Source organism: Thunnus thynnus, chromosome 4, assembly GCF_963924715.1.
Source record: "Thunnus thynnus chromosome 4, fThuThy2.1, whole genome shotgun sequence".
Classification (NCBI taxonomy): Eukaryota; Metazoa; Chordata; class Actinopteri; order Scombriformes; family Scombridae; genus Thunnus; species Thunnus thynnus.
The window spans coordinates 22,951,253-22,976,287 of NC_089520.1; the positions used below are offsets into that span (position 1 = coordinate 22,951,253).

Below are 25,035 nucleotides of genomic sequence, written 5' to 3' on the forward strand. Positions count from 1 at the left end.
GCAGACAGATAAAGTTAGCGATTTGATAGTGAACACAGTGGAGCTTTTAGCAGCTAAAGAGACTAAAGATATTTTTTCAAGATGTGGTGGAGGACACAACAAAAGCTAAAAGGAGAGAGAATATTGAAATCCAAATACTAATTGCTAATGTTGCTCCGTATACTTGATATGACAACTGTTTAAAATGCTCACCATATTAACTTTATAATGTGATTATATGTTGATGTTGTGTTTGCAGCTTGTTGTGCTGCAGTTTTAACACCAAAATCCAAAAACAAGAGAGTGCTTTGACCAAAGAAAGCTGGATTCTCCAGCCATGACTGCACCACCACTCATCACAAAGACGAGGTTTAGGTGAACGCAGTTTACTGATGTCTTGTTACTGTATAGATACATGAAGTTTGAGCACTGAAATCCTCTGAAATCAGCTTTTGCTGTCTGCTGGGGATGCATAATATGTAAAACATCTTAATTATTGCATAAATTGGTGCACACATGTGGCCTGTGGCTATGCAGTTAACAGAGTCATGTGCTGCTATCTGTACATATGCATATTTCTCTGTATTTGACAGCATGACAGGCCTTACATGATAAACCAGAAGGGTTACACAGTTAATATGTCTTCAGATAGACATATACCAACCTTTATATAATAATCATTGATATAGTTTTTAATGACTATGATTGACATGGTTGCTGTATTACACATGTTGCTGTATTACGCATGATAATGTTGGTAAGGAAAACTGAAGATAATTTACTTTCACTCTTAACTTTGAAATTTGTTTCATTATCTTTTATTTAATATATAATTTTTGCCTGTTTTACTGCAGTGACCAAACTGAGGTTAACACTCTACAATTGAAACTTACACATGGATTTTGCAGGATGATTCCTGTATTTTTAGGTACAATATATTAAAAGATTGTGAGCCATTTGGCTACACAAATAATCAAATCAAATAAAGAGTTCAGTATTTTTCAAACAGATCTTTTCCCTACCATTGTGTGTGAAAAGACATTCATACCTTCATAAAGAGAAATAACATTTCCTGAAGAGTCAATTGTATGAATAAAATTGTAAAAATCCAAATTATTAAGCAGACTTTCTTTCCAATGTCTGGCATCTTACCATTAAAAACAAACAAAAAGGCTAACTGATAATTAATTAAACAGTTTCTGGTTGTGGTGATTTATCCAGCTGTCCATACCGTACATTGTTCCGTTCGCATGCTTAAGGTCTCTTTGAACACTTTATAAGACTTTGTGCATGTCTCAGCAAAACAGAGCCATTACTTTGAAGACAGCCCTGTTAAACAGGAAGTTTGATTTACTTGTTTGACGCAGGTGAACTCAACAGCTTGGGAGAATGACATCATGATAGTAAAAAGTGGATCTGTCCTGCCAGGAAAGGTTTCATTACACATCCGTCTGCACTTCCTGCTGGGAATGATCGATACACTTGAAATGTAAGTAAACTTAATTTGTCTGTATTCACAGGAGAGAAAGTATTCTCACAAAATGCTGCCTCACAGTGGGGAAACAATGACAGAAAACCAGATGAGTTTCAGTTTGAGTTTTGCAAGTTAAAGTGACTTCATTTCCTCATTACAGAGCAGATTACACAACTGTGATCCATGTTAGGTTGGAGGAAGGCTAGTAAAGCTCAGCTTTTAGAAGCTGAAATAAAAGTCTGTTGTAGTCTTAGTGTTGTTGAAGAAGAAGCAGTTTAACACAGATCGGACAGAGATTATCCGGGATTTGATGGATGCCTTCTGGAGACATGAAATCATTTCTGTGACGTGAGACTGAAAACAATCACTGCAAATTGTATCAAAATGTAAGTATTTATATGTATGTAAGTATGTATTTTGTTGCAAATCTGTTACTTTACACGGGGTAGGATGGACTTGAAGAACTCGGCATATTATGATAAACAGTCCTGTGAGGTAATCAAGTAAATTTACTCAAGTACTGTAGGCGACTTAAATATGATTTTAAGATACTTTTGCTCTACTTTTCTTTATATTTCAATTGTGTGTGACTTCAGTCTTGTACACCACTGCATTTCAGACAGAAATAAAAGAATACAATTGAATATAAAGCAGTTAAAAATAGCTCCTCTTCAACGGACTTCTACATTAAATGCTTTGTACACAACAATGCATGAGTAATAATGAATGCAACAGTATGATGCATATTGATAAAACACTGACTGATTTCTTTCTTTTGAATGCAAGACTCTCACTTGTGTTTTTCATTATTGCTACCTCAAACACGCCTTCTGCCACTGATGATGACGCATTGGATTAATTTATCATATAACCGCCAACCCTAACAGGGTCGACATGTTAGTGCACTTCCACAGAGAACCACAGACATCCACACACAACACAGAGAGTTTGTCTTTGTCATCTCTGAATACCTTTGACACAGTTCACGGCTAATCTGAAGGCAGTAACTTGGAGAAAAAACAACCTAAAAGCAAGGTTCAGTCTCTCTATAGCTTTCCTGTCTGACACAGTCAGGGTCAAATGTGTTGAAGACAAATGTGTGAGCGCTCCTGCAGACACTCCTCTGGATTAATTTGGATCTATCAGAGTTGACCAAACAACAATCACCACCAGAGACGGTGGCTTAGCTGTTGTATCACATTAAAATCTGGCTCTTTCCTCTTTTGAGTTGATGGTAAAAATATTCTGCAGACTCTCTGTACTCAGACTCAGACTGTAACAGTCAAACTGAGAGATTGCGAGCTTCCCTTTTGTACTGAAGGGGTTTCACTTCCCTGTTTTTAAGAGCAACTTCCTTATCTTTAACATTTCCAAACACAGTTACTGATTTACATGAGTTGGACATAATTTCCAGTGGCACGTCCGGGAAGAAACAGACTTGTCATGGCTTTAGATGGTAAGGTCTCATCTGAAGAATGGACCGTCACAGTCACAAATTTGTTGTTGTGGTTGTGAAGAGGCTTTGAGTCTGGATGTAAATGCTGACACAGCCTCTGATTCCTTAACAATAACAGGAACCCCGTTTGAGATGGAGGAGGCTCGGCAGGAGAAGACCTTGAACCCAACTGATAGGAAACTAATTCTTGGAGCAGCGACGGACAAGTTTATGAGGGGTAAGTAAAACAATACTGATATACATGAAAATGTCCTGTATGTTAGAGGAAGGTATTATTTTACCACAGAGATCCAGAACAAAGAAATCAAGACCAAGAGACGACCTCTCTGCACGTATTTCCCCTTATAAGTAAAGAAATTGTAGTGTTTTGCTGCCAAAATCCCCACTTGCAGAGACCATGCTGACACTGAGGTCATGTGGATTTATTTTTTGTTAGCAACCTTTTCCTTCTATAATAAAAAACTTACACGAACTTGCATGAATTGTATTCCAGGCAGCACTTAACCTTGCCATAAAGAAGCAATTTGTGAGCTTTAGAGGTACCAGTTTTAGACAGACAGAGCTATGTTAGCTGTTTGCCCCTGTTTCTGGTCTTTATGTTAAGCTAAGATAACCGGCTGCTGGTCATAGCCTGACAGCATATTTAGCCAACATAAACGAGAGTGGTATCGTTCTTCTCATCTAACTCTCGGCAAGACAGCAAATAAGTGTATTTACACAAACTTTACCTTTAAATGTGTCCCTCCGCTGTTTGGGTATATTTAAAAATGTACTGTGTAATCTCCCCTGTGATATTTACCAGCTGCAGGTCAGTGAGCTGGTGAGATGGAGGAAGCGTACAGTGAACTGTACCAGGAGTTTCTTCGCCTGAGGGCACTTTGCCTGAGACAGGCAGCCCTGTTGCATCAACTCACAAAAGCCCTGCAGAAACAGCAAGGTACACATAAAACCTAAAACCTACTCTCATAAATAGGTGTCACTCATGATTCACCTTCAACACATTTAAAACTGTCTGTCTGCAGGTGCCACTGTTCCTAATGGAGAGTTGAGCGACTTGATGTCCATCCCTGTCCAGTGCACCCAGAAAATCCCCGTATATCCCCATGAAAAGCCAAAGATGGCACACAACCCTGCAGCAAATGTGGGGACTTTCTCTGATCTCCTCACTGAAGATATGTCCAAGCTCTGCATGAATGTGGCCCATCAGAGAAAGGATGATGGGAAAGTTGAGCAAAAACACTTATCATCAAATCCAAGGCAAGCAGGGCAACCTGATAGAAACAGGACTCTGCACTCAGCGGGGGTAGGTGCCTTAACTGGCTAAAAATCACAGTTCTCCAGTTCTTCTCTATGTTTTTTTAATGTTCTTCCTGACAAACTCCTCTCTCTTTGTGTTAGCTGCCCGTGACAGACAGTCTCTCCCTGGATGAAGCACATCAGCAGCTGTCTGGCGGGGTGCTGATGTCAGATGTGGCGCTGCAGTCTCATGTTTGTGACTTCTGCCAGGCAGTTTTTCCCGGAGACACAACCACCGGAGGAGAGTTCCTACGACATCTCTACACCCACGTCGCCTAGACTGAACTGACTCTTCTTTTTCTCCTGACACACGGGTTAATATGATGTACTGATTCAGTTCAACTAATCTCTGGAAACAGAACTGAAACGGGCCTGTTCTTCATATGGTTAACTGTTTGTCGATGGATTAACTGTGCAAATGCTGATGCTGATGCTACATCATCTTCTATGGAAACCGCAGGCTGGAAATAGACTAGAACAGACTTCCTCTGCATCCACTGTATATAAAAGCATTAAGATAGCGATTACAAAAAAAAGAATCTCTACTGCAGAAGTATCAAACTATGCAGATAGTTTTGGTTTTATTAGATTAAGTTTTGAGATATCCGTCTCTTTTTATGCCTCGATCCTAATACGATGGACATGAAAAGAATTTCACAGCATACTCACAGGACTGAAACATTTTCTTTGCAGAAACAGCGTCCCTGTTTCTTTAGATCATCAACCTAACATGACCCTAATCTAATGGGAAAATGAAAGCAAAGCTAGTAACTACCACTACGTTTGAAATTCAAACATTTTTTTACCAACACGTACAATAAATCTTCAAAGTGCACAGGAAAAATCTAAAATACCACCTACCAGTAATATACTGTTTTTATCCATTTAATTATCTATATAATCTCTGGTTTCAATTTGGAACCACCTCATATTCCCTCATATGTTATAATCCATCCTTAATCCAAAGGCATCCTAACTTTATGGTTGTCCTCACCAGATGCTTTCAGCACTGGAAGCTTTTCTTTTCTAAAAATTGAATTTGTGATTAACTTTGTGATGAGGTAAAATTGTGCAGGTATTATACCTTTTAATCTGAAACTCAATCAATCAAAAGACTTCAATCTGTCTGTCTGTCTGTACAATCGACACCCTCTGTCCTTAGACACTAGAGTTAATGTTTGTTTGATTACCTGCAATACCAGTTAAAGAAAAAAAATTCTGTTCATGATCTTAAATTACTGTGCAAAAGCATAATGCCAAAGACAAACTGAAATCGATAATCGATAGCCCTCAGTCTGTCTCCTCCTCTTACCTTGTTGTTGTTGTTGTAATCCTGCTATAAAATGGTAGAAATGGGTTCAGTAGTGACTAATGGTGAATATTAAACCTTTATCTGATGTTACTTCAACTTCGTCTTCGTTGGATTTAGATGTAGATTTCAACATTTTTATTCTTAGTGCCCATGTGTTATAAAGAACACCATCATTAGAAGCAGAAATAAAATATGTTTGATATCTGATTTAATATACATACTGTATATAATAATATTAGTAGTAGAGTATGGAAGTAGGGGTCTTGACTGATCTTTGCCTTTCACTGTGAGCTTAATCTGCTTTAATTATGGCACCATTTAAATTGTGTTTTTCAAGCTGACACATTAATTGAATCTGAGTCACTTTTCCTTAAGAATCTTTTTGAAATTTGCACAAAAAAACATATTTTGCAGACACTCATAGCTTCGATAAATATCGTCAAATATAGTGTATGTGATGTAGATATTTGAACACCCATGTGGCTAATCCTTAAAAAAACTATTTAAAATATTCAAACCCAGATAATAAGACTTCCTAATTTCATGAATGGCTGTTCGGCTGCTTTCTAAATGTTTGCAATCAAGCATTAAACCGATCAGCTGTCTGTTGCTCAGCTCTGTTACTGTGAAGAGAGCACGGGCTAAGAATAGACTTGAAGATTTAACTCCCTAATTAGTGGTGCTGACAGCTGATTGATGATGCTGTCTCCCTTCATCTGTTGCCACGCCGACTGTTGCTCTCACCGTAAGGAAAACCAAGTTGGATATAATTGCTCTTGTGTAATCAAAAAGATAATGGCATTTTTTTTCACATAAACATCACCATTAACATCTCTGGAACTGCTCCAATGGTGTAACTCAATACATGATATCATGTTTAATTTGAACCTTTATTTATTTATACTAACCTTTATGATTTTGTGTTGACTGTACAGTAACTGCAGTGAAATAAACTAACTATCATGTGTGTTTTTTGATTTATAAAACTGAATTCATTGAAGTTATCTGTGTCTGTCTTCATTTTCTCTGGTGTCTGTGTGTGTGTGTGTGTGTGTGAGTATGTGTGTGTGTGTGTGTGGATGAGCTCTGCTAATGACATCACTGGTACAGGTGAGTCATGCTGGCAGCGAGGCTCAGTGCAGAGCGTCAGCGCAACAAACAAGACGACAGCAGAGGTGTTGCTGGCTGTGTGACGCAGCTCCTCGTCCACACATCAGAACTGCCAAGAGAAGAAGAAGAAGAAGAAAAAAGGGGAGTCTTCGTGGAAACACAATGCAACACGCTGCGGCTTTAAGCAATAAAATAACATTTATTGAGATGTAACAAAATAAATAATCTGTTTTGCAACATAATAAACTGAGGAGATTACTAATGCTCAAGAGACAGGCAGGTGTAACTGATGCACAGCAAGCTACCTCACTGACATACTCTGTGATTAAGTATACAAAAAAATCATTATCAACATGAGCCTTGTCGTTATATAAAGTCAGTTCCTCACGAGGGTCAAATATGTTGACGTCACTTGTAGGAGCTGCTGTGTCAGAGGTCAAGCACCATGAAATTTCTTTCTGTAAACCTCCGCTTGTGTTTCTTTTTTTAAAAATCTGTCTAAAGCTTAGAAAGTAAAGTGACCTATTTTACTATAAAGCTTCAAAGGACAAAACACCTGTTTTCAAAATGGGAAACTGACAAACTGTAGAGTTCACCTTGTTGATATCTAAGACTACAGAATACATCCCAAAAACACACCGTCCTACTGTAGGTTTCTGCTAAAACCTAAAAAAATCATCAAAAATCTACACTAATCACCACATTTTCTGAAAATACCATTGTAAATGATTGTTTTAAACTTTTTTTTCTCAAAAAAATCTGGTTTCTTTAAATGTAATTTTGATGCAGGTTCATCAGAGGCTGTACAACGGCACCCATTAAGACACAAGACACTGAACCCTGCTGCTCTGTAGCTGACCCTGAAACCTGATTTCATGTTGAGAGAGGAGAGTAAAAAGTCATGTTTTCACTGGAAATAAATAAAACATCAGTTTTCTTATTTCATGCCACTGACTTTAGCAAATGTGCTGAGTATATTTTCACATACTGTCATTAAATTAAAGTTAGAATGACAACATAAGCCTAAAGTATCAGCCATTTGTGCAAAATATTATGTAAAAGATGTGAGAGAGAGAGGGGATGAGCCAAACCATGACTTGTTATGTAGTTAAGGACAAAAGGCCTCTGAACTTGATGGTTGAACATGCTCAAGGAAATCTGAATCAACATATGCCATACATGCTCATTTTCTTCACTAATCCATCTTCAAGGACTTTATATCTTTGGATGTTAAAGAATATCACACACTGTCTTCAAAAACCAGCACATCTGTTTGTTTCCTGAGGGTGATGAGCTGCAGAGAAAGTTACCAAACTGTTGTACTATCTTGGAGCTTGCTGAAAATGTTAATGAAAGTCTCCCTATACTCGAAACCACATTGCCTCTACACATAACTACAGCGTGTTACTCAGTCTGTAGTAAGTTAAGAGTCAATTTCCAAAGTTGCAGTGCCCCCTGCTGTGTCGAGCCTGTTTCAAATGAAACAGGTGGTATGTCTGACACACAACATTGTTCACAAAAAACGCATTAATTCAACAAAATTAAAGGTTTTTCCTGATGAAATCACTTACTTTTTACCACTATCAGCTAAAATCTGCAGGACATAAAGTCCACGTATTTTAAAAATCAAACTAAAAAGGTAGTTTCCCCTACATATTTACTGAATAAAGAACATTTTGAACTTGATCCATGACTTCAGTGTTTAGAAGTCACTGCAGGTTTATGATATCAGTCGCTGGTAAATTCTGACATTTACGATATAGACTTTGATGTTGATAAGAGCGTTCTCCCCGCTGGATGCTCTTGATGTCAGTGATGCAAGCACACGTGGAAAAACCTGCTCAGTAGCAGCCTGTACAGCAGACTCTGAGCGGAGTTCAGTGGCAGGCCTGAGCACAAGTTCCCTGATACCGCTAAGCGTTCTCATTTCCCCCTCTGGTTGGAGTCTTCTTTGGTGATGCAAGGGCTACCGCTCCTGCACGCTGTTATGGAGCTCCGCCTCTCTACTTTGCTGTCATGGTCTGTGGAGAGATGGGAAAAGATGAAGATGAGACCTGGAACACAAATTTTCCTTACAGGTAGGAGTCACCAAAAGTCCCCTTAGAGTCACTTAAGAATAAATGTTTTAAAAAAAGCACTGACTAGTTTCTCAGGAGCACTTAAGAGTAACTTGTAATACAACAATAATTGCAGTCTGACGCAAGTGGTTCTTGAAATTATGAGTGGCAACTTATAAATCTTTAACGCCCTAAAATCAAAACTGTTAATCACTGTAAGTCAGTTGGCATATTAAAGGAAAACAAGCTTTATTTTTAAAACCTCTGCTATTTTAACTCACAAATATGTAGCTTTACAATGACTGGACAGGCAGTTACGCTGAAATAAAGGCTTAATGTTTTGTTTTGAGTCACAGTAATCAGGATGCAACCAGTTTTTTAAGACCTCTGAAAAAACAGTTTGGGGAATTCGGCAAGAAACTCTCCCACATGGAGTGAAGTCATCATAGTTCATATGATCAACCCGAGCTGTTGAGTAACAGAAAGTCTTATTGCAAGGATGAGGACTTCTGGGCTGGTAATAAGGCAGTCACGAAGTCAAGATATTGAGTGAAGAGGATGGCTAAATAAATCAAATAAAAGTTGATGTTCATCGTGTATTGCAACAATCACTTGTGAGCTGCATTTATTAGCTTGCAAAGACTATTTGTGAATAAACACAACTTATAAATGACTTTTTGTATACCTGTCACCTCTGCAACATTCACTTTACAACATGATCTCAATGTTCGATGTCTAAATAACATGTGAAGTGTTTCTCCTGTGTTCATGAGTCAAGTATTATTCATTTATTAACTTATTTCTTCATTTATTTGCTCTTTTAGAGTCCCTCAGTGTCCATGTGTTTTAACAACATGCAGTAATATAATAATATATGAACAATGTTCTTTGTAACACAAGAATTTAATAGCAGATATTCAGTAAAATACATGGAAAAATACAAAGGGTTAGATTTATCAGATTGATGATTGTATATTATATTAAAACAATGTGTGAGAGATGATATCCTGACTAGATAAACAATGGAAGATAAGTAATGTGACGTTGACAGGAAGTGAAAGAAAGAAAGCGATGATTAATGAGAGACACATAAGTAGGAAACTTGGATGAGTGAGATAGGAGACAAAGTGAGGGAGATCGACGTCAGAGATGAAACATATGTCATTTTTTGTTATTTCCGCAGTCCTTTTGGTAGAGGGAGAAGATGTATAAAAAAGACTGTGCCATTTTGCAGCCCACAGGTTTTATTTTTGTACACTGTCGCTTGGTGAGTCAATGCAACGCCCCTCCAATTACCTCCCACTCCTTCGCCCCCACGCCCCATCCATCCCGCCCTTCAGCCCACGCACCTAACACACTCTGACGTCAGTCGCTGCTGAGGGGAGGGAGAGGGGGGGGGTCCGATTCAGCCGCCCACAGAGTACTTCCTATCCCCCCCCCCCCTCCCTCCCTCCCCGCCCCCTCATGTCTTTGCTGGCTTCCTCCTCTCCTTGCTTCATCTCTTCAACTGGCTATCACAGCCCAGAACGACTAACTTTCCCAGATCACTTGCTTTTTTTTTTTTTTTTTTTTTTTTGCTCTTTCTTGTGAGGAGCTGTGATGCATCAGGATAAAAAATGCTCCAGTAACAGGGTATAAAGGAAGTGCGATAACAGTGTAACACTCTTCTCCCCTCCTTTTCTCGCTCTTTTCCTCTCAGCATATCTCTCTCCACCCTCCTTCTGTTTCCCCTTCTAACTTCTATCCTCTCTAATTTACAGTCTGGTGAAGTTCAGCTGTGCATGGTGGGAGGCGTCACCTCAGAGAGATTGTGACTCACTAGAGTTCAAGCTGTAGAGCTATAAAATATTAATTGTCAGGAGAGTTTAGGGAATCTCTGTCTGCCATTTTCAATTCAACCCCAACATCATCTCATCTTTTATTTCTTTAAATCTCCCTTTTATTCCAACTTAAAGCAGTACTTTGACATTTTGGGCAATATGTTTATTTGCTTTCTTGCTGAGAGTTAGATGAGAAGATTGATACCGCTCTCGATTTGAGAGTGGTTATTGATCTTCTATCTCATCACTGGAAAGTGAATGAGCGTATATTTCCTGAATGTTGAACTTTTCCTTTAACCTGCATAGCGATGGGCGAACACTTTAAAATTTTTATTCTGTGTCCATTATTAAGCGCATAATATTGTATCTGAAAAGTCACCTGTGGAGTGAGTTCCCTCTGACCCTAAGCTGAGCTTGCCAGCCCGATCGTGTGACACCATCCGAGCCAGTCGCAGCCCTTCATCCATTAGCGTTTGCTGTATGAGATGGCGACTCCAGTTGGCTGGGTTGGAAGTGTCGGTGGGAGGACGAGGAGATGGAGACTGGTTGCACTGTGAGCCGATGTCTAACAGGACAGACAGATTAGGGTGTAAATGCCATCTTCAAACATGGGTAACCCTAAAGGTTCTTACAGAAACAGGAAGAATGTCTTTTGGGGTAAAAGACGTTGATCAACTGCAGACAAATTCAGAGTAAAAAAAAAGTATTTTTTATTACAGAAGATTTAAGTCTTTACCATGTGATACACTATCCAGGCTTTCTGTGGATAAGCTGTCATCATCTGCCCTCTGAATTAAGCCGTCTGAGCCCTCCACTCCGAGAAGTGACGACACACTCTCGGGCACAATAACCTAAAAAACATTATACACTGTCGAGTCAGTCCAGGTGAGTCACTTCAAACATCTGACAAGTGACCTGAATTTTGAATCCACACACACTGCAGAAGAGCCTGAACTCACCTCATGTCTCGCTCTCTTCTGGGACAGAACGCTGTTCTCATCTGCATTTGACCTGCAGGGAGAGAACAGTCAAGAAAATGTTCTTGTACAAGTTGCAGCAACAAGCAAAAAGTCATACTGAATGCAACGTTTATTCAACTTGTCAAATTTTGCATTAAAACCATTTATTTTTTAAGAATGGGATTATTCATCAGAGTACCTTTGCACAACTTTCTTTGACTCAGCATTCACATATTTGTGAATTAGTCATTGTTTTTTTACTTTCCAGTTACCTTGTAGGACTTCAGGATTAAGAAATATTTAATAATCTCTGGGATTGAGACAATTTGAAATTATATTTGCCAGCAAAGGGACTTTTTAAATTAACTATACTATAGTAATGACAGTATAATAATATAATTTCAAGAGTACTTTTAAAATAATTTCCGTGCTCTTGCTGAGGGGCATTGTGTCCAGAAACACTGCTGATGTTTACGTTCATAAAAATGTATTAAAATGTTTTTAGCACATTAACAAACAGGTAGGGGATTTGCGTATTCCTGTTGGACCCCAAAGTTAAGCTCATTACACTGCCAAGGTGGAAGTTTAATTCCCACTGTGATATGAACCAAGGTCTGTCTGAAAATGAATGCGCTGGTGGGCAGATGACTAATATAAACCACCTGGTACATGTAGAATATGCTAAACACAAGGTGGTTTTTTTTAAGATTTCATTCACAATTATTCACATGTGGCTCTTTATAACATGATGCTACTCTGCATTGAACGGCATTGCCATCATGTGCGCTGTGAAGGATCCAGACTTTGCTTTTCTCTAAAATAATGGAATATTATTTTAACAGAGATAACGCATTTTTTTCCCCTTGAGATTGAGGCATTATCAAGACTCAGCAGGTATAACGTGTGTTGGTCATCGGTTGCTGGTTGACAAATAAACCATATTCTCTACAGGCAGCGCCCTTACCTTGCATGCTTTAGTGTGGAGGTGTAGGCACATTTTCTCGCCACCTGCCGAGCCAAAGAAAAGAGTTCCACCCGTCTCAGTAAAAGGGCATTGTCACGCATGCAGAACTGAGCTGCAGCCTCATTGATGATCAGCTGAGGAGGGAAAGCATTGAATGAAGGACAGATGGAAACTGTGAAAATGGCATGAAGACAAGAAATTGCTTATCTTTGCTTCACATGTATATTTATTTCTGATCAATGCTCCCTTCCCTTCACAAACAGGTGATTGTAGGTAGGTAACATGGTGCTTTTACCTCATGATGTGTGAGCTGCTTGCCTTCTCTCCGCTTGGAGTCAAAGCGTCCATAAATGAGACTGTATTTTCGGATCTCTTCTTCCTTGTTCACATCCTGGGATCCCATTTTGAAGATATGCCCCACAGTCTTTGCCATCTTCTTGTTCAACCTCAACAGGCTCTTTACCTCTGCAGGATCTGACCTGGGCAGGGTCCTGAGGAGTCTCTCCACGCTCTCCACCACCGCCCGAGCCGTCTCTCCGTCCAGCTGTCCTCCGGGCCAGGCTGACAGACCCGCCGGGGCAAAAGAAGCAGAGGAGCTCGGAGATGTGGAGGGACCAGGAGGACATGTGGACAGCAGAGGTGGGCTGGGCGGCTCCTCCTCTATTCCAGATGCAGAAGCCAAAGTGCAGTTCCCATCAGGCTCTGGGCTGAGCCAGTGTGGGTCCATGGGTGACAGTTTTTCCCTGTAGTGTGTGTCTGGCGGCTGCGGGGAGGCCTGGGAGCAAGGGCTTCTTGGACTCCCACTGTGCATTGGTGTAAGACACGCCCGATCTTCCTTTTCACACGGTGACCCCGGCTGGCCGTTGCTCACAGACTTCCTGGGCCCACTTGTGCCCGTCCCGTCAACTTTGAACAATGGGATGCCCCCGAGAGGAACGTTTGAGACGGGCTGGCTGAAAAGGGCAGGGTTCGCCGCCCAGTCTCGGAGGGCCTTCTGCAGCCTACGCACATGCAGTGGCTTGGTGGCCATGCCAACTAGTGCCATGATCTCCAGGAACTCCTCCTCCGCTGCCTCACAGAGCTGCTGCACGTCGTCGCCACCCTGCTGGATGAAGGTTTCATAATAGGCCAGCAGGTTGGCCCTTTGCAGCACCCGATAGAGCTGCAACTCCCCAAGTGTGCGTGGCAGAGACATGGCACACTGCACTGGAAAGTTTAGGCAGGAGAAATGAAAGACATGAACCTGCAGGTGGAGAAATTCTCTACAAGTTATTTATTTAGATGTAGACTTTTTCATCTAGATAACAATTAGTACGTCTAAATTCTTCTATATTGAGAAAAATAGGTGAATGCAGGCAGTCAATGCATACTTTAAAGCAGAAGGTGACCCCTGCATATAGAAATTACTTTCACTTTTTCAGACATATTTTTTTATTGAAACCTTTGTATGACTGAATGAGTACATAAATCTCTCTTACCTTCTTCGGTCAGGTCCGGTATGCAGAGAGGGAGACGCAAAGGTGTCTCTCCAACAATCGATGTCACCACTCGAGAGTGAAACTGATGAAAAGAAATAAAAAACTAATTTCGGTTGATTCAATTAAAACCGCGTTAGATTTAGACTACATTAAAGTAGAAACACTCGGATTACTGGCTCCGGTTCAGATAAAACAATCAACTGGAGGCAAGTGTTCCTTAGCCAGATGTTAAGAGAGAAAACACCCTGCTCAAAGACACATCGCAGTTATTTTCCTTTTTGTTTCTTACCCCGGTACCTATTACCGAAAGCCTCCCCGGCTCAGATTGGCGTAGTAAATCCCCTTTGCGTATCGTACCTCGTCTGAAATCACTGGCAGAAATCCTCCTCCGGCGCACCGTATTGGTTGCTGGCTGCCTTTTTGCTGTCTGTGTGGGCTGGAGAATGACGGGGGCGGACTGCAGCACGCCATCTGACCGAAAAAGAGCCTTCCTCTCCCGGTAGAGAGGCGGCTTTCAAATTGGAGATGTGGGTGGTGGTAGTGGGGGCTTGAAATTAACCCTGTGCGTCTTCAAGATTTTTTTTTTTTAAATGCAGAAGCTTGAAGGGGGGTTCCCACAGTTTGCTATGTCAAAGACCCCTAAACGACCAGTCAGCACACCAACACTATATAGAGAACAATAGACACAGTGTCTGATACAGATGCAGATTTTTACTCAACGGAGTTTTTATGTAGGAGGTGGGTGGTCGTAAATTATTCCGAGAGTACAGGTGAAAATTCCGTCCCCCACCCAGTACTTTTTGTGTGTTTATTAACACGTTTCTTTGCAAGTTTAAAGGGCCAATTCACCCAAATACACCATCACAAACAACACCAAACAAAATGCGTGTTCTGGCCTGGGTACATCAATTTCTCAGCACTCACTACACTTCTGTTTCAAAAATCATAGAAAATGCCACACACAGAATATTAATTGCATGTTGCAGCGTTGAAATGCAACTTAGATACTGCGCATTATGTACTGTATGTATTTTCAAGACATAAGGAAGCATTTAATACATTTAATACGTATGTATTACATGTTGTGTGTTTTGTCCACCTTCACAACCATTTTCCTGTGTAACAAAAGAATGATTGATTGATCAATTGATCAGTCAGGGCTGAGTTTACAGGATACAAGAGAAAGAGTTTCATACATGACACTGGAAAAATTGTCATGTGCCTTGGAGGAAGATTGAGGGAGTAGGAAGACTGTGATACATTACATGGCAAAAGTATGTGGACACCTGTACAATACACTCATATGGGATTAATTTGGGCATTAATATGGGGTTGCCACCTCTCTTTTACTGTTATAATACCCTTCACTCTTGTCAGGAGACGTTCCACAAGATTTCAGGACCTGGCTGCAGGGATTTGCTCCCATTCAACCACAAAAGCATTAGTTAGTCACTGATGTTGAGTGATGGGGCCTTATCCCAAAATGTGTTAGATGGGGTTGAGGGCTGTGCTACAATTGAAACAATTAGTTGAAAAACATTTATGAAACTATTTTGAGAATCAATTATTTATTTAAGTCATTTTTTTAAAGAAAAAAAACCCCTTCACTTGTTCCAGTTTATCAGCTGTAAACATTTCCATTTTTTTCTGGTCTTCTATGATATTAAACTGAATATCTTTGGCTTTTTGACTGTTGGTTAAATAAAACAAACAATCTGAGTATGACAACTTAGGCTTTTGAAGATTGTGGTACAAATTGTGTATTTGTTTCAATCTCAGACCTTTAGATTAATTGAGAAAATAATCAACACATCAATTGTTGTTGTAGTCCTTCCTCACCAAACTGGAAAAAACATTTTTGAGTGACTTCACTTTGTGCACAAGTTATTGTCATGTTGAAATAGCAAACGGTTCCCACAAAGTTAGAAGCACACTATTGTATAAAATATCATTGTTTATAGCATTAAGAAATCCTGTGCTGGAACAAAGGTCACAAACCATGAAAGACAGCTGCAGACTGTATAGTGCACTATGTTTTGGGTATGATATTAGTGAAGTATCCTGAGGGGATCTTATTAATCTTATTGAGACAGAGAGAGAGATTTATAAAGGGTAAATGGTTGTGTTATATGAAGCTCCAAAACCAACAGACGAGACAAAATATAACTGATCACGTCCATAAATAATACTGTAGTAGAAAATTGGATGTGAACAGAAATATAAAACTTTATACTTTCTCTTTAAGCTTCAGTTAGTTGGTAAAATAAATAGTGCCACATTATATAGACTACTGTATGTTATTTAACAGGATGGTTAGACTGAAATCAATCCAGGGAAAAATCTATACAAAGTTGATGTTGTTACTAATCAACTATGACTCCAGATCAATAGGTGGCAGTAGTGCGCTTGTGTTGTTTGCTGACAGTCATTAAAACATAGAAAAAGAGGAAGCAGGAGGAGGAGGAGGAGGAGGAGGGGGAGGAAGAAGAAGAAATTGGAAGAAAGTGGGAAAAGGAGCAGGAGAAGAAGAAGTGGCTTAAAAAAAAACAACACGGACACTTGGCTGTCTGTGAACAAACAAGGTTACACAGTTATCTGACAGGTACATGTGACGTCTGGTTTGTTTGAATGCAAATGCAAAAAGAATTTGCTTAAGTTACTTATTGGACTCATCCGGTGTCCAAAACATATCTTGTGTTGCTGGTGAAACCTCACAGGAAGGTGAAACAGGCGTTAATATGAGCTCGGCACAGCTAACAGCTAACAGTTAGCTACTCGGGCGGTTAGTTAGCAGCTGTGTTGTAGTTTTTTATCTTAATCTGAGACCTTATTAACTCAAAATGTTGTCTGGTTAGCCGGCCAGAGGCAAGCTAATTTTAGCCTCTGTCTGTCATCCTGCCTGCCTGCTTCCTCATGCTAACAGCCTGGCCGTCTGCTAACATTAGCCTCCTTTACAACAGCTGGTTTTGCTGTCAGAGTTAAATTAACATGAGATTTGTCACAGGGCCAGTTCAACAGACAGGATTGACCGTGCTGTGATGGCTGGTTTTCCGTTTTTGATCGGTCTTAAAAGGTAAAAACGTTCGTTTATGCAGCCCGTCATTTCGATACTCTGTCTCTCTTTGGCTAACTGAATTAGCTTAGCCAACAACAAAACTGTGTGTTTGATATTTATTATATATTTAAACCTTCTCTTAGCTTCTTCATGCACGTGTTCAGGAAGGTTTGAATCATGTAATGAACTTCTGCCCTACAGTTAAGGTCACATAGCTGCAGCATGTGTAAGTTAAACTTTGATGAATGACATTTCCTTCAGTCGTCTTTGGTTTAATCCTTTTCTGAGGAACAACTTTAAAACCTAGAAGCATGTCTCATCTGTGAGGAAAAAAACCTTCATGTTAACTTTTAAGTTCTGGCAAAACGTCTAGCTACAAATCTGATCTGTTCATTATAGGAGTCAGTGTAAAGTAAAAACAGTTTTTTTGTCCCCATTTATTTTCAATGTATTGAATTCACAGCTTTTCTCTTGCCTTCAAAGAGCTTTGCTTGTGTTTTTAAACTGAAACCATACTATGCAAATTTAGTGTTAATTTCATATACGTGAAATGCTCTTTAGATCTGTAAATGGAAATTGTTTTCATGATTGACAAATTGATTTTCAGCTCATTGTTTAGTCTATAAAACGCCAGAAAGTAGTGAAGAATGCTCGTTACAGTTTTCCACAGCCCAAGGTGACGTACTACAAAATTGAAAAGATATTCAATGTAAAATAACACAAAACAGAAAAAAACTGCAAATCCCCATATTTCAGAAGCTGGAACCAGAGAGTGTTTGACACTTTTTTCTTGATAATTGACTGAAACAATTAATCTATCATCAAAACTGTACCTAATTAATTTTCTGTCGATTGACACATTCATTAATGAACTAATGGTTTCAGCTCTACTGCTCCTTGGTGAACAATATGTATAAAATCATCCATGATGGTAACTGTACTGTTATATCTTGTTATTGATATACTCTGTGATACGGTACACTTTCTGGAAATTTAATTGAACATTTTACAGATAAAATAATCTGATGGGAATGTCTGCTTTTAACTAATCCAGTGAATGAAATGCCTGAAGAAGCACAGTTATTCATCACATTGTTTAATGATTGATTGTATTGCTATAATTCAGTCTTGCTTCTGGATTTTTCAATCTTTCCCACAATGGTCTAGTAATCTTAGAGAAGTTAAAAGAATAGTTACCATGGTGGAAATGTTGTGGCAAAATCTCTGATCCTTGATAATGAATACATGTAATCATATTGCATATCCTCTGCTTAACTGAAGTGTGCACGTAGGCGGTCTGTCATAACTCGTAACTATTATGTTGCTTTTCAGATATCTACCAGATCCACAATGTGAGCTGCATAAAACCCTTCTGACACCCTGAAGAGGCTGCTGATATGGTGGACCTGAGACAGACCCTCAGGAGCCCCCAGCCTCACTTTTTTATGAGAGTCTGGGGAAAATGTTGCCACAGATTATGGATTTAGGATATCATCTTCCATGAGAATCCATTTTCACAGCTCTTCAACCAAGTATCAGTGAGGAACATGGAGAGAGAAGCAGCTGAGAGGGAGATGGACGGCGTTACAGACACTGACGAGGAGATCTCTGATGGTGATCCCACCTCAGTGACCAATTCTAGTCAGTGGGAGGCCAGAGAGACTGAAGATGACTACAAGGATCAGGAGGATGAAACAGCCTATCTCAAATCTAACGCTCAGGACACCCCAAACCCAGCCACTCCACAAGACTCTGGAATTGGTGAAGCAGAGTACTGTGGCTCGCCAGAGGCCAAAGAGGATACCGAGGAGGTTTCAGATGGATTGGAGCATGAGGGCGCTGAAGGTCATGAGGACTCGCAGGTTATAAATCAAGAGGAGGATGAAGCTGCAAAGGAACAGCAAATGAACGGGGAGTCTGTTTGGAGGAGCGGGGGAGCTGGACGGAGGTGCAAACTGAGGAGCAGTGGATCAATTTCAGAGCAAAGCAGTCAGAGTTCATCCAGTGCTTTTTCATCTTCCTCCTTTCAAAAAGGCAATGTTGCGTCGAGCGGCGGCAGGCACAAGCAGACCCGCAGACGTAACCACCACCACCATCAGCAGAGCCGGGGCCGCCGGCGGACGGGCAACCAGCTTGTCTTAGCTTTCAAGGAAATGCTGTCAGAGTCTCTCAGCTTCTGGTGCATCTCCTGCGTCCACATGATGATTGAGATTATTGTCACATTAACTCATAATTGTGGAGTCGGTGTGGAGACTGGAGGGGTGAAACTTTACAACTTTGGGCAGCAGCTATTTGTAAAGATCACAGATATACCAGGATTGAAGGCAGATGCTAGTCGGATTTTGAAATGGACTAAATGCACTGGAGCAGACCTGGTGGATAAAACTGTTAGGTCAGTCAAGTGGGTAAAGACAGCTGCCTTATCTAGTTTCAGACTTTTCTGTGCTTTGGTTATTCTCGGGTCCCAGTGGCTAAAGGGTGCTTTAGCCCGGCTCGGTGGAGAGAGGGGCAAACGCTATTGGACAGCTTTTCAGGAATCAAGGTTTTGGAACAGGGTGGTGTTCTTTCTGGAGAGAGTTCGGAGCCGGTTCAGTAGGGATGGCCACACACAACCGTCCACCCCTGAATCACCAGGCAGAGCAGGGAGAAGCCAGCCAGGCCAGGAGCTGGAAAGACTGCTGGCGTTGGCTGAGGTCCCAGAAGATGAGCTTGACCCCTTTACAGTGCTCGGCGTGGAGGTCCACGCGACTGAGACCGAGCTGAAGAAGGCCTACAGACAGCTGGCTGTCCAGGTGTGTGTGCCGTGCATGTGTAAGAGTCAAAAGTATTGAAATATTACTATTGGATGCCTTTAATAATGACTAATAAGTTGTATGTGAGACGCCTTTACTCATGCAACCTTTTCCTCTGTCCTCTCTCTTTTAGGTCCATCCAGACAAGAATAAACACCCACGAGCTGGAGAGGCGTTCAAAGTACTGAGGGCTGCCTGGGATATTGTCAGTAACCCTGAGACACGACGAGAGTATGAGTTGTGAGTGCAAAGTGGTGATCACAGGACAAAAGATACATACAACTAAAAAATGATAAAGTTGTTGCAAAAAAAAAACATAATTATTTAGTAGCCTGTTTTAAAAAAAAAAAAATCTTTCAATATTTTGCCAGTTGCACTGAAACTATAATTATTTCTTTAGCAGTTTAGTCTGGTAGAATTTATTATTCTCACTCTTTCTAAGCTCTACATTCATTTTCTTATCCTCTATTTGTAACTACTCAAAGTCCAGCTGGCCTTGTATTATAGTGATGTTCTGACTTTAAAATAAGTTTCCTTCACTTTCCATATATGCACAATAGTAACATTTCTATTTACAATATCTATCCTACAAATAAATTACTTGAATAATGTAGGTTTGTTGTTTCTTTTAAGATGATTCTTGTTAATTCACTTGAAATTGAATATTGATTTAGAGCGTGTTTAATATTTGTAATGTTATGACACATCACCAAGCAGTCTGTTTCGTCCCCACACAGGAAACGCATGGCGGCAACTGAGCTCTCCAAGTCCATGAATGAGTTTCTCACTAAACTGCAGGATGACCTGAAGGAAGCCATGAACACAATGATGTGTACCAAGTGTGAAGGCAAGCACAAGTATGTCACCGCACACCCGACCTCACCCAACTGCATCGGTGTAAAACGTTTCCTCACCCTGAAGTTAAACATTACACAGCTGAATCGTGTCACGTGTATCGCCGCCGTCATGTTTCCCTTGTGACCTGTTGTGTGTGTGTATGTGTGTGTGTGTGTGTGTGTGTGTGTGCAGGCGGTTCGAGATGGATCGTGAACCTGCTGAGGCCCGCTTCTGTGCTGAATGCAACCGTTGCCATAGCGCTGAGGAGGGGGACCTGTGGGCGGAGTCTAGCATGTTGGGCCTACGCATCACGTACTTTGCCTGTATGGATGGCAAAGTCTACGATATTACAGGTGAACATCAGCTTTAGTCCCGCTCATCCATGCCAAAACATGAGCTCATACATTTTTACCAGCTTCCACACACTTTCAGATTATTTTTTAACCATAATTTATCTCTGTGTGACTTGTTGTGATGCTTGTGTGTTTCAGAGTGGGCAGGTTGCCAAAGAATAGGCATTTCTCCCGACACACACCGTGTGCCGTATCACATCTCCTTTGGTTCAAAGAACAACAGCAACGCCACACGACACAGGTAAGTCCCCTCAGGTGAACGTATCATCTGTCAGCTCTTCCTCTTGACATTTTGCCTCAGATTCATTCAGAAGCTGATTTTGGCTGATAGTTATGGAGAATTTGACTTTTTAGAACATCTGTGATGGTTTTCCTGTTTGTAAATATGAAGCAAAGACCAACAATAGACTAGAGTCTTACATTTGGGCATGTGGTAATATGAAGATTAATCAGATGATTTTTTTATATATATCAGTTGCTAAAACTGTAATGTGTAATGGTATAACAGGGCACCCAAAAATTCCCAGAACTGTTAAAAAAATCTGTCATTATGAGTAGTATCTTTTACAATCCTCCTAAAAGTAGTCATCTCCTCGAGATGTGATACACTTGTCCCTTTGCTGGAAACATTTCCTGTAGTCATTGTTTGTCTCTGTGTCCAGAGTCGTCTTCCTGGATTTCTTCCACAGTGGCAATTTTTTTCCCCTTTCAGTCCCAATTAGCAGCAAATCCGATAACTACACCCTATTCCCGTGCTATTGATGGCTTCTGGGAAATTTTGGGTCCCCTCCCCCTCCCGTCTATTTCCAAGCTTCCTGCTGTGGGTGGTGTAGGAGAAACATTTGCGTTGGGATAATAATAATAAAAGAGATATACTTTATGGTCAAATTGATCATTATTCCATTCCAAATGTCTTCTTTCTTGTCCCTAATTTACTGCGCTTATATGCTGCTGCCACATGACCATCCAAAGAAGCAGAATGTCAGTAGCTAAGCAGCAATAAACAGTATCATTTAACTTGAGACAAAAGCTCTCTGAACTTTCCAATGTTTACTTTCAGGACGCCCTCAGAGCACGCCACAGGTCCAACCAACCCTGCAGACTTGCAGGACTTCTTCAACCGCATCTTCAAAGGAGGACCTCCTAATGACATGGCTGCCAACGGGGGCTTCTTCCCCTCAGGTCCACCCCCTCATCACCCACCTGGTGCCGGAGCGCCCCCGTTCTCCCCTCCGCCAAGCCAGACGGGTTTCTACATGCCGGGGGGTCAACGGCCAGAGTCCAGCGAAACGTGGGCTGAAAGTGGCAAACCCCCCAGAAGGAGGAAGAAGGTCCGCAAACCCTTCCAGAGGTGAAGTCTGCTGACTTCTCAGTGCAACAACTTAGCAACACAGGGACACAATAAGTAACGGCCATGTTTGTCTTTCGCCTGCCTGTTGGCATGCCAAGAAGGCTGCGGTCAGATCGGTCAGAGGAGAGAGAGACTGGATCAAGAGGAGGAGCCGGTTCACTGAGTCTGGGTATTGAAGGAGGGTTTAAGAGGTGGCAGTGACGGTGCTTTACCTCTCAGTTCACCTTACTGTTTGTTTGTCTTTGAGACAACTGTAGCCTTGGCATTGAAATCCTCATCAGGATGCTGTAATGAAACGTTTTCCTTTCATAATTTCCTGCCAAATCCTGCGATGCATGATTTATTCACCTGCATTTTATCACTTCAGTTCTCTCACTTTTGTTGTTAATGTTTTGTGTAAGGTTAGTTTAAGACGTTGGAAGTGACAGATTTATGGAGCACCATAATCAACATGAAGAATATAATGATCCGGGCAGCTTCACTGTGTCATTGTTACTCATGTTTAGTGGCTTGTGGATCTGCTTCCAGATCCAAGAATAAATCCAAACCAGCCGACTCAGCTAAATTAACAAAAACATCAGACTTGCTGAAATGTGAAGTATTTTTTACCATCTGCAGAATCATCTCTGTACACAAAGCAGCACATTTTGAAAGGCTGCCACGGTTCTGTTGTTAAATTGGTCTGAGAGTGACCTGTTTTCCCAGGAATATCAGTGGTGTGGTTCTCTGGTAGTAGCCGTGCAGACAGCAAGAGAAGGCAAAACAACATTTCTGTATACAAACCTCAGTGGACGTCACATGCAGTCAACCTCCAGCATTAAGGATCCATTGAGACAACTAGCATTTATTTTTCCTACTACTTTGCATTCATATAAAATATAACAACTGGATTTTTCTATAGTGGAGAAATGACAAATTTGTGCTCTCAAAGAAACGGTTCATTTTCAGTGTTTAGATATTACAAAACCTCTAAAAAGGAAAAATATTCTGTTCCAGTTATTACTTCAAAATCTGGCCGTGTCACATCTATTCTCTCAGACTCAGTTATACTAGAACTGTATTTGTGTCGTCATTACCAGAGAATCACATCTGCTTAGTGAGACGCATCACAAAAGAAGATAGTCTTTAAATGATAGGCAGGAGAAGTTTGATTTGAACATCTTGGACGAGGCGAAGGTGAACCTGTGATGTAATCGAGATGTAAAATCTAGACATGAACAAGTAAAACTAATAGAAGGGCTTTTTTTGTTGTGAGATACACTGATACAAACGTGCTAAATCTGCTTGCTGTTCATTGTTTCAGCTCCAGATTGACGATAATTACATCGCAGGTTCAAGTGTAACAGCAGAGATTAGTTCAGTGGTGATCTTTAATGTTGAACCCCGGTCGAGCTGCATTGAGATGTGATGCCTTGACATTTTGAAATGTTGCTATTTTTCTCCACCAGGGTTTAAAAGATGCAGAAGGATTGAGCCTGTACTGTCCCCTGTTGATCTACTGTATAACTACACATCTGCCTTCTGATGTTTCATTGAACATGTCACAGCTGATTGACAAAGTTTAACAGTTGAGAGCCACCTGAGTCTTAAATTAATTGATGCTAAGTTGACATAAAAAATTGTGCTTATGTTCAAATATTTGAGCAGTTGAACTGAATTTAAACTTGCAGTGCTGTTTGTTTTTTTTCTATCAGCACTGTTTCTCTTTTTTGGTCATTTTGATCATTATGTTATAGTACATAATGTTGCAGTTGCAACAGCAAATTGTTATAGTTGTTCAGGCTGAAAAAATATAGCGTTCCAGTTGTCTACATTTTTACACCATTTTTCCTTAAGGGTGTTCTTCTGGTTTAGTGCAATTTTATGCCAGCTATGATGTGTTTGGGCATTTTAAGCCATGACTTCTACACTCATTACAAAAAACCCTTAGAAAAATTAATTCAGAATAGGAGCGCTTCCCCTGAACGAGTACAGCTCATCACATTTGTTTCCAGCCATCCTGCTCATTTAGACTCAAATTTATCTTTTTTCTAAGCTGTGGTCTCCTCTATTTTGGCTCCTGGCTGCCTGTAATTAAAGAAAAACTTCCACCTGGGCAGAATTCAGCTTTCAAAATGTCAATGTCACACATAAACAGAAAATCTATTTAAGGGCAAACAATTGATTCCCTCTTTATGTTCCCTGCGTAGCAGTATGTAACAACATGAAGCAGTCTCAAAACTAATAACTGGTTATATATCGGGTTTGGTTTCTTGATATGGTTCTTGCATAGAAATGACATTGTTATTTTTCAGCGTAGGTTAATTTAAGAAAAGTTATTGTTTACACCTGATATGTGAAGATTGTGAGAGTGTAGTGAAACGGCAATTCTTGTGTGATAAGGCAATTGATAGCAGCTATTTTTTTTTTATATTGACTTTTTTTTTTTTGGTTCTTTTGTGTTAATTTGCACACCCACCCCAGTTATAACATCAGAGGGCTTTTGAACAGTCATCAGTGATTTATCCTGAACCAGACTCCTCCAGCTGCAGCTGAGTAGGAGGTGTAGCTCACTCGGATAACAGCACATTTGCAAATCAAGTTTTTTTTTGTTTGTTTGTTTTTTTTGGTAGAATTAGAAGTTTAAAAGGAGTGACAAATTTTCAAAACCATAATTTGATTTGCATGACCGGTTACCACTCTGGAGAAATGCCCAAGTATCAGAAACATTATATGGCATTGTGATGCATAAATGTGAGTTTG

At 40.4% G+C, this 25,035-nt stretch overlaps 3 protein-coding genes across 11 annotated transcripts; 2 read left to right on the top strand and 1 right to left on the bottom strand.

Annotated features, from left to right (window-relative positions):
• The first annotated feature begins 1,325 nt into the window (after window positions 1–1,325).
• zgc:113184 (uncharacterized protein LOC553745 homolog) lies at window positions 1,326–6,517 on the top strand. Of its 4 annotated transcripts, none has more exons than XM_067587689.1 (5): window positions 1,326–1,468; window positions 3,028–3,126; window positions 3,712–3,846; window positions 3,932–4,212; window positions 4,308–6,517. In XM_067587689.1, exons 3-5 carry the CDS (start codon window positions 3,735–3,737, stop codon window positions 4,482–4,484), a joined length of 570 nt encoding a protein of 189 aa, XP_067443790.1. In that variant the 5' UTR covers window positions 1,326–1,468; window positions 3,028–3,126; window positions 3,712–3,734; the 3' UTR covers window positions 4,485–6,517. The 4 variants fall into 4 exon arrangements, with proteins under 4 accessions (XP_067443790.1, XP_067443789.1, XP_067443792.1 ...); XM_067587688.1 differs by lacking the exon at window positions 1,326–1,468 and adding an exon at window positions 1,486–1,839; XM_067587691.1 differs by lacking the exon at window positions 1,326–1,468 and adding an exon at window positions 1,486–1,801.
• A 289-nt stretch (window positions 6,518–6,806) lies between these two features.
• nab2 (NGFI-A binding protein 2 (EGR1 binding protein 2)) lies at window positions 6,807–14,570 on the bottom strand. 5 transcript variants are annotated; one of them, XM_067587682.1, is made up of 8 exons: window positions 14,263–14,570; window positions 13,906–13,987; window positions 12,723–13,633; window positions 12,428–12,561; window positions 11,464–11,515; window positions 11,241–11,355; window positions 10,884–11,069; window positions 6,807–8,648 (listed from the first exon to the last, which is right to left on the bottom strand). In XM_067587682.1, exons 1-8 carry the CDS (start codon window positions 14,374–14,376, stop codon window positions 8,551–8,553), a joined length of 1,692 nt encoding a protein of 563 aa, XP_067443783.1. In that variant the 5' UTR covers window positions 14,377–14,570; the 3' UTR covers window positions 6,807–8,550. The 5 variants fall into 5 exon arrangements, with proteins under 5 accessions (XP_067443783.1, XP_067443786.1, XP_067443785.1 ...); XM_067587685.1 differs by having other exon boundaries at window positions 14,195–14,347; XM_067587684.1 differs by having other exon boundaries at window positions 12,723–13,670; window positions 14,195–14,347.
• Window positions 14,571–16,370: 1,800 nt separating this feature from the next.
• Window positions 16,371–22,774, top strand: dnajc14 (DnaJ (Hsp40) homolog, subfamily C, member 14). Of its 2 annotated transcripts, none has more exons than XM_067587692.1 (7): window positions 16,371–16,507; window positions 18,293–19,752; window positions 19,886–19,992; window positions 20,490–20,609; window positions 20,782–20,942; window positions 21,081–21,183; window positions 22,003–22,774. In XM_067587692.1, exons 2-7 carry the CDS (start codon window positions 18,508–18,510, stop codon window positions 22,295–22,297), a joined length of 2,031 nt encoding a protein of 676 aa, XP_067443793.1. In that variant the 5' UTR covers window positions 16,371–16,507; window positions 18,293–18,507; the 3' UTR covers window positions 22,298–22,774. The 2 variants fall into 2 exon arrangements, with proteins under 2 accessions (XP_067443793.1, XP_067443796.1); XM_067587695.1 differs by lacking the exon at window positions 16,371–16,507 and adding an exon at window positions 16,602–16,978.
• Window positions 22,775–25,035: the final 2,261 nt, after the last annotated feature.